This window comes from Rutidosis leptorrhynchoides, chromosome 6, assembly GCF_046630445.1.
Source record: "Rutidosis leptorrhynchoides isolate AG116_Rl617_1_P2 chromosome 6, CSIRO_AGI_Rlap_v1, whole genome shotgun sequence".
Lineage (NCBI taxonomy): Eukaryota > Viridiplantae > Streptophyta > Magnoliopsida > Asterales > Asteraceae > Rutidosis > Rutidosis leptorrhynchoides.
The window spans coordinates 419,818,559-419,828,503 of NC_092338.1; the positions used below are offsets into that span (position 1 = coordinate 419,818,559).

The 9,945-nt window shown below is 36.6% G+C and overlaps 1 protein-coding gene across 1 annotated transcript; it reads left to right on the forward strand.

The window, feature by feature from the left end:
- The first annotated feature begins 8,309 nt into the window (after positions 1 to 8,309).
- LOC139855148 (uncharacterized) lies at positions 8,310 to 9,473 on the forward strand. The gene has a single exon (XM_071844395.1). The coding sequence runs from the start codon at positions 8,310 to 8,312 to the stop codon at positions 9,471 to 9,473; it is 1,164 nt and encodes a 387-aa protein (XP_071700496.1).
- Positions 9,474 to 9,945: the final 472 nt, after the last annotated feature.

The window sequence follows — 9,945 nt, forward strand, 5'->3', positions numbered from 1 at the left end:
AAATTTTGTCTTAATATTTACATGGGCTAGTTATTAATTACATGGGCTAATGAATCCACTAATTAGTCCACTAAGTTGAGTAGGTTGGGCCATGAAAGTCCATTAAGGTAAAAGTCCATTAAGGTAACTAGTGAGCATTAGTAAACACTAAGCGTAATTAAATAACCACCAAGCCAAGTAATTGTCATAAATAAATAACAATTATGTTTACGCAGTCATAATATTCCAATTATGACAAAAGTTTAACGCGTACCAAGTACGTAGCTCGTTTTAAACAATAAGTGACACTAACGGTCATAAATGCATTCAAGGATCATGTTAAGTGATTAAGCACTTAATAACATGTTGTAGATATTAATGAAAGTGATTAACATGATTAATGATCCCAGAATATATTCTAACTCAGTACGCACAAATACGCAGTTTCGTGAAAGTAATAAACATAATTAAAAGTCGAAAAAGTCGGGTCGTTACAGAAATGTCATAAACATCAAACTTTTGACCTCCTTGACTTTGACCAATTACGTAGGATTCACGGGATAGCCATCAAGTTACCAAAATCAACTCAAAATTATCAACAAGATATAAATCATAAGCTCTAATCACCATGAAAATCATAATGTAAACCCAAAATGAACAAGGCTATAAATATCACAAAAATTACCGTTCACCAAGGAATATATCGTGTACAAAGTATACGTCTTCAAAAAGTATGCTCCTCTAATTAACCCCACTATGGCTATCCCTCTTTCACCTCCATGCCCCCAAAATACCAATAATCGTCAATTCCAAAATTTAGGTTACGGTGGGTGCGCCAAAGCGTAGGGGACTGGTTACCCCTATCTTTATGGTCAATCCGGGCACAGGATGACCGGCTCTCATCAAGCTTTCTATCACAACTCTATGGTTTTTCTCATAGTAGGGCGAAAGCATTGACGGAGGTTCGTGGAATTAGTGCCTCGTGTGGCTAATTAAGATGTCCATCAATTCCATGATTTGGCTCAAAATTCGGTGTGCATACAAGCCTTCCCGATTATGGGACAGCCACACGGGTAGCTGTACTGAAGCGAACTACCTTGGGTGTAAATTTTTGGTGAGTCTATTGCACGAAACCTGAAAGACTTTACTTCTAAGCAATGGTCTTTTGAAACAATCATAACTTGCAAGTCTTTACTTACAAGTTTGGAAGACTTTACTTCCTAAGAACAACATGGGAGGACTCGATTCTCTCGGAAGTGTTTAAACACTTTTAAATTTTATTTAAGGTCCTTGGACCCCACTTCCCACGCATCTAGCCTTTATACCTAGTTTTAAGAAAATGTAGGAAGCAGATACTACATTCCCGTATTTTAAGGGTTATCATGGCTTTTGGCCATGGCGTGCATTGTCTAAGCAAACGCTAGCACGAAGCCATTGCTCTTACATAAAAAGACAACATAGTTGAAGCTCAAGGCTCCTCTTCCTATAGTACGATATATCGGTGTAATACATCATGAAATAAAGTATTAACCAATGTTAGTATGAAATGATGTAGATTAGGAAGTCTCCTACACCAAGTAAAACGGGCATTCGGAAGACTTGACTTCCTTTATGAATGCACTTGAATCATCCTACAATTTGGATTTTTTAAAACTCTGGAAGACTTTGCTTCCTTTATTTTGAATGGAAGACTTTGCTTCCTTATTATCTTTTTTTATTCAACAAAAACTTAATCAAAAAGTTCATAAAATTTTTAAATAGGCAAAAAATGTCCGCGAGGATTTATCTCCCCCCCCCCCCTTCCACATACACTCTCAAGATCATGTAATGCCCTCATTTACATGAAATCAGATAATCAAAGATAAATTCGAGAGGACAATAGTGAACAGGGAAAAGAAAAATAAAACCCAAAATTTCTAGATCCGAAGATCATGGAGAGACGGTGCACGATGGCGCTGAACTTACTGCCAGCATAAGAACATCAGCATCCACTTGAATATCAACCACACAATAATCATCAAATGCAATAAAAAGCTGAACTTAATGCCAGTCTTTGAAAATTAACAGCATAATCATCATAACTTGCAAATCAAATAAACTACACATGCAAGGATGGGGTGGTACCACCGCGGTACCTAGACGCCACATCAAAATAACCAAGTACATAGTTTAAATATATCAAAAACAGTCATCCAAAATAAAAACAGACAGAAATTAAAAATTGTCTTAACAACCACACATGCGCACATACGCGCCTTCGCCATTAACATAAAAGCTTCTCAAAAGAACCCCCAGAAGGACCCATCACTTGGTTCGGGTTTTGCTGATCCTGCTGTTGCTGCTGAGACTGCTGGTGCTGTTGCTGCATCGCAAGCTGGTGGGCGGCTTGAGCCTGGGCAAGGGCCGAAGCAATCGGTTCTGCTCATCATAATACTCCCGATCAAGCCTACTACAATCATCAATATACTCTCGCATACCCGTAAACTGCCCTTCAGTATGCAATCTCATCCCACTAAACTGGCTTGTAATAAAATCACAAGGCAAACCAGCACCACTCGAACTACCAGCCTCAGTCATCTCTACATCAGCAGCCGGAGGCACATCCTCCTACTCATCTGGATCCGTCAATTCAGCCTCAGACTGAGCACGCATACCTGTATACTTACAAATCTTTTTCTTCTTTCTCAACAAAACTTTACAACCTTCATAAACCTGGGCACCAAGCACCCTTGTACCCTCATTCTCAATCTTAGCCGGCTGAATACGCCTAACATGCAAAGGCGTCAAAGAAAGACCAAGGAACTCAGCAATTAAAGTACCATAAACACCACCACTTAATGAACTATTGGGCTTAAGATTATGACCATGCCCGCAACGAGACTTAGCGACCCCATATGGAATGTTGACCATATCTTCATCCTGCAAATTACTAAGATAAAACAAATCAGCAATGCTGACTTTCTCTGTATTTTGCCATCTCTAATTAATGGTATTTGAAATAAACCGCTGGATGATGCAAAGATGATTGTCTTTGATTAGTGTGTAGGAGCTGCTACTCGGTTTGTAACTGTGCTTATGAGTCATGTTGTACCAAGCTACCTCATGCTAAAATGAATTAGTGAAATGATTACACCTAGTCAGATAATAACCCAAAGTATCCTCATCCACCTGAGCATCTTCATAAATAGTGAGTGCATTGGCCATGTCCATAATAGTCATGGTGTGCATTTGACCACCCAACTGGAAAGTTAATAACACATCATCATAACGACTGGCAGTTGAGACAAACCTAGCAGTTGAAAAGAATTCCAAACACCACACTTTGTAGATCGGACGATCAAGATGAAAGAACTCATAACAATCATTAAACCCAATTCGTTCCTCAGGACCTATAATATACTGTTGAACCAACATTTCGCGTACCTCCTCAGCTAAACCAACCTCCTCGAGAGGTTTCCAACAGGATAACGCGTAGATATAAACTTACGGTCCTCTATTTCAATTAACACATCCATCCATTCTGTATAATTTTCATTAGTACGCTCCCAAACCAAGTAAGGATGCAAATCCTTAGGGAGCTTATGAGCCCCTGGATGAATGGGTGCCATTGGCACACTTTGTGAAGCACTAGGTCTTTTCGTTCCCTACAAAAACAACAACATACAAAAGAAACAAAATGGGAAAAAGAAAATGTTAGCGTTAGTTTGAAACCAAATAATATCCCATCTTCCACATTTGCTTTCATGTTTAACAAATAACCTCCACATTCAAAAACTCAATCAACAAAAAACTATAATATCTCATAAAGGCATAAAAATCATATTTTCATAATGCCAATACCATCTTTCATGCAATCATAGATATAATCAAGTTAACGAATAACACATAAATTAGGCATATTACAATCACAATTCAAAAGTCAAACTGAGTCAAACTCAGTCAACTAGCTCAAAATTTACCAAAATTGACATGTACCCTAATTTTAAAAATCAAGCAATCGAGTGATTCATGACAATTAATAACTAACACTCTTAATAACTAGCATAACTAACACCAATTCATAACAAGTAATTATCAAAATTAAAATAAAGGCCAAACTTTCACATACTCAAGAACCCTAGAATAAAAACTAGCAAATTAAGATCAAATAGCATATGAAACTAGATTCTAGCATGTTATACAATCATAATACAAACCAAATTCGGCCAAAAATAAAGCAATCAACACCCCCACACTCGATTTCAATAAAACCCATATGAACACCCAATTAGAAATCAAAATTAGATGAAAATACACTTATAAAGGATGTTAAAATCATTACCTTTGTCTTAGGAGGCATGATTAATGATGGATTTGATGTTAATTTGAAGTAAAAATCGATTAGGGTTTAGTGTGGGAGCTCAATAATTTCGGCGGGTGTATGTATGTGTGTGTGTGTTTTTGAAACCAAAACAGCAATTAAAAGTAAAAACAAATTGGAGCTGGGGCCCGAATCGCGGTCGCGATGGGATGTATCCCGGTCGCGATGAACATGGACCTGGTACCAGTTTTTCAGATAGCCTGCATCGCGGTCGCGATGGGCTTTATCCCGGTCACTGAAACGAACCGTCCTAATTCATCCGGACGAAGTCCATATCGATTATAAACGATTCACAAAAGTTGATTACATCGCGAGGTACTTGACCTCTATATGATACATTTTACAAACATTGCATTCATTTTTAAAAGACAAACTTTCTTTTCATCGAAAGTTGACAGTATGCATACCACTTTTTAATATATCCAACTATAAATGACTTGATAATAATCTTGATGAACTCAATGACTCGAATGCAACGTCTTTTGAAATATGTCATGAATGACTCCAAGTAATATCTCTAAAATGACCAAATGCACAGCGGAAGATTTCTTTCATACCTGAGAATAAACATGCTTTAAAGTGTCAACCAAAAGGTTGGTGAGTTCATAAGTTTATCATAAAACAATCAAATTCATCATTTTGATAGACCACAAAATTTAAATGCTGCATGGTACAAATGGGCCCGAATCCTATACCCAACCTGTAATGTACATGCTATATCTTTTAAATACAGTACATCTTTCTCGTGTACGAAATCATTTTCATAAATCATAGTAACTGTACACATATCTTGTGCACAAAAATAACATACACATAACCTGTGTATAAAATCATTCTCTCGATATATAACATTCACATCAACTGGTGGCAATTATCATGTCCACATAATTCAATGGTAGCAATTATCATGTCCACATAATTCAATAATAATCCGCAGAAATTCTGTCTGCATAATAATTCATTCGAGGAATGTTTTGCTTGTGTCTATCTCGTCAAACATTTATAAAAGCATTTCATGTATTCGCAGTTCAAAATATATTTCAAAAGCATTTAATAAAGCAGTTGTAAAACAGCGCATGTATTCTCAGTCCCAAAAATGTAAAGAGTAAAAGGGAGCAAATGAAACTCACGCATATAAATATTGTAAAACAGTTATTAAAACAGTGCATGTATTCTCAGCCCAAAAATGTAATGAGTAAAAGGGAGCAAATGAACTCACCATACTATATTTTGTAGTAAAAATACATATAACGACATTGAACAAGTATAGGGTTGGCCTCGGATTCACGAACCTATATTAATTATATATATATTAACACCCAAAATTGTAATCGAATAAGTATATATATATATAAATTTATTGGTTATATCCTTTATATGTTTCATACATTCATTTTGTATCTTTTAAATAATTAAAAATATTAATTTATTTATGTTATATGTATTAAATATATGTATATTCATACATCATAATATCATGATAATATAATAATTTAACATCTCATTTGATATTATAAACATTGGGTTAACAACATTTAACAAGATCGTTAACCTAAAGGTTTCAAAACAACACTTACATGTAATGACTAACGATGACTTAACGACTCAGTTAAAATGTATATACATGTAGTGTTTTAATATGTATTCATACACTTTTGAAAGACTTCAAGACACTTATCAAAATACTTCTACTTAACAATTCTACTCGTATGCACCCGTATTCATACTCGTACAATACACAGCTTTTAGATGTATGTACTATTGGTATATACACTCCAATGATCAGCTCTTAGTAGCCCATGTGAGTCACCTAACACATGTGGGAACCATAATTTGGCAACTAGCATGAAATATCTCATAAAATTACAAAAATATGAGTAATCATTCATGACTTATTTACATGAAAACAAAATTACATATCCTTTATATCTAATCCATACACCAACGACCAAAAACACCTACAACACTTTCATTCTTTAATTTTCTTCATCTAATTGATCTCTCTCAAGTTCTATCTTCAAGTTCTAAGTGTTCTTCATAAATTCTACAAGTTCTAGTTTCATAAAATCAAGAATACTTCCAAGTTTGCTAGCTTACTTCTAATCTTGTAGAGTGTTGACATATGTTTATGTAATAGATTAGTGGCACACAGTTTTATTATTACTTTGTAATGTATTTTCTGTATTTACCATGGTAACTTGTAACTCTTGTACTTTGGAGGTTGTCATATATAAACAACCTCCTCACTTGGTAATAAGTTAGTTATCCATTTTGCATATTAAAATCTTATCACTTTCTCTCTACTTGTTTTGATAACTCATACTTCTAGCCCACCAAAAATCCAACTAAAACCGTCAATCTAGGCTTCTTTTGGGACTAACAATTGGTATCAGAGCGGGACTTGCTATCCTGCTTGTTGATCCAAGGATTGAAGCTTCAAGAATCGTGTTTTTGGAGAGTTTGGTGTTATTTCGTTGAGGTATCACGTTTTCCTCTTTTTGGTCATAAATATGGTTGTTGTATGTTAAGAATATGTTTGTGTATGCTAGTAATCTGTCAAATATTGCTTAAACATGCTCTAAAATTCGAAGGTTATTCCTCAGAATCATTTGTTTCTCAGACTTTCATGCACGAAAAAGTTACTTAAAATACTATACTTTTGAGTGATAAAATATGTTTAACATGTTTCTGACCTGTATGTTGAAATAACATGAGTTCTGTGTTATGTTCTGTTAGTTTAATGCTTAGCACATGTATTTAGATCGTTATTCATGTTCCTATGTTCATGTTCCTGCTGCTATGCTTGAAAAATGATGATTTTGTCACTTTGTTCATGGGTTAATCGAAACATTCTTGTATTTTCTCACTTAATTCTTGCTTAGATCATTTAAAGGCTGTAATACTACATGATTCACTGCTGAATTACCTTGAAACTCTGCTAATTCTACTTGAAATTACTTGTAAAATTGCTTAAGTTTTCTAGATTTTGTGCTCGAAAAACCCCATCTGGGTTTGATACTGCTCGAAAACCTCCTAGGGTTACTTCACTTCAGTAAAACCCTAAGGTTTTACCCGAAAAACTCTATTGCATTTGCCACGTGTTTAGCTGTTTTAGGCTCCAAACTTTGGACCTTCGGTTAATACCCACCGAAAACGGCTTTACCCATTAGTTTTGGTACGAAAGTGACTTGTCCTTGACATATTACCTCGACTTATGTCAGAAAGGACAAAAGACTTGTCCTTGTATGCATCACCTTATACTTAAGTGTAAGAGTTCACGTGCATGGCTTTCTCTTTCTTAAAAGTCAAACAAGTTTGAATTTTAAACTCACTGAACTAAACGTTTTTCAGTCAAAATGCTCGAAAAACGTTGAAAAGGGGGATTTTTGCTCGAAAACGTTAAGCAACCTGAGCATCTGCTCGAAAAATTAAGATTAAATCTTAAAAGATTGACTGAAAAACAGTGATTTGTGGTGCTCGAAAACCTTGCACGAAAATCTCATTTTGTTCGAAAACTTAAAGATTCTGTCCTTTTGTGCTCGAAAACCTTGTGTCCATATAACCTGGTTTTGCTCGAAAACCACCCTATTTTGTGGGCTTGGTTTTGCTTAAAACCCTAGTTATCTGCTCGAAATACTTTAGGTGCTCTAGAATTAAGTAGGTGCTCGAACACCCTAGTTGCTCGAATACAGTACCTGCTTGAAAACCTAACTAGTTGCTCGAATACAGTACCTGCTCGAAAACCTTGGATTTGATCTCAGAACTGTGTTGCTCGAAAAACTCCATTTCCCTATTTTTTTTGTGGTGCTCGAAAACATAGGTTAACTTGAAATTTGGCTTTGCTCAAAAACCATTCAGTTTTCACAAGTGGTTTTACACCAAAACCCTAATTTCACTCTGTTTATACAAGTGTTACTCCACACTCAATTTCTTCTCTCTTGCACCACTCAATTCACACCACTTAGCTAAGATGGCTACTGCAAACCGTGATGCTTTGGTTTTGGGCTCGGATACTCGTCCTCCCATGCTGTTCGAGGGACTGTTTGACGAGTGGAAAGGAAGGTTTGACAACTTCATCGACGGAAAAGGAGAACAAACCAAATTCCTCTGGGAATCATTTCTCAATGGACCCAAGATCTCACTTCACCCTAACACCGACGAAGTCCTAAAACCCTATGAACTTCAAGGTGAAGAAGCTAAGAGAGCTCAAGCTGATATTGATTCTAGGTCCATCATCATGCAAGCCCTTCCTCATGACATGTACAAATCCGTCAGCTCTCTGAAATCCGGAAAAGAACTTCTAGATGAAATCACCCGTCAACAGGAAGGATACAGTCAATCCGAACAGACAAAACTCGACATAGCGCTCGCAATGTATGAGGACTACTTTCAGAAACCCGATGAACCCCTAAAAGACTGCTACAGACGTTTCTGTGAAGTCATTAATGAGCTAAAGAAGGTTGGAGTGAAAAAGGAGAATCAAGAGCTGAATATGAAATTTCTGAAGAAACTAAATGCCACCTGGACTCCATATGGAAACAACTTCCGTGCCTCCAAAAACACCAAGAAGTACAACATCCATGAAGTTATGGGAAAGCTCATGAATCACCAACCTGATGTTCTAGCCGCTCAAACTCCTAAATCCAATCTTGCTGAAACAAGTGACCCCCTGGCTCTATTTGTTAACAAAAACTCTACCAAAACTCCCCAAAACCGCTCCAATTCACTTAAAGCAAAACAAACCATCTCCTCTGATGAGGACAATTATTCAGATGTTGATGAAGAACATCGAGATCTCGTCAAATCCGTCGCAATGTTCACCAAGCAACTGAACCTCAGGAGATCGACTGGAGGTTTTAACAGAAACAACAAGATTCGAACCTCATCCAGCTCCTCTTACTACAAAAAACTTGAAACCTCAACCACTCAATACCGTGCTCCTGACACCAAGGACCCCGATAATGTTTGTTACAACTGTGGTAAAACATGTCACTTTGCACGTGAATGCAGACTACCCAAACGAAAGGATGCCGAGTACTACAAGAAAAATATGTTACTCGCCCAAGATGCTGAAAAAGGGAAGGTTCTCAAAGCCTCAGATGATGTCTGGCTAAACTGGTCAGACAGTGAATAGGAACCTGAACGTGCTAATGTGGTAAAACTCACCAACATGAATCGTGCTCCCGAGAATGTGTCTGCCGATGATGAGGAAGAGGTACAACTTTACACTGACATAATTCATGAATATTATAACTCTGTGAATAATAATTCTGAATGTGTCTTTGATATATTGCATGCACCCTCTGAGAAATCTAACGACCCACCAGTCAAAACAAACGTGTCCACTAGTTATGAACCTACCACTGTTAATCATGATAGAATCCTCCCTGAGTTGCCTGATATGTACATTGACAACTTTGCTAAGATGACTAAGGACCTTAGATCTCTTGCTAGTCAAGTTAGTGGACTACAAAACGAGAATCATAGGTTAAAAGCTGAATTGAAAATCAAAGTGTCAAACAATGCATACCTAACACTTCAGAAGGATCTAGCTGATAAAGTAACATAATTAAAGGAGCTAGAATCTAGTGTGAGACCGTTACGAA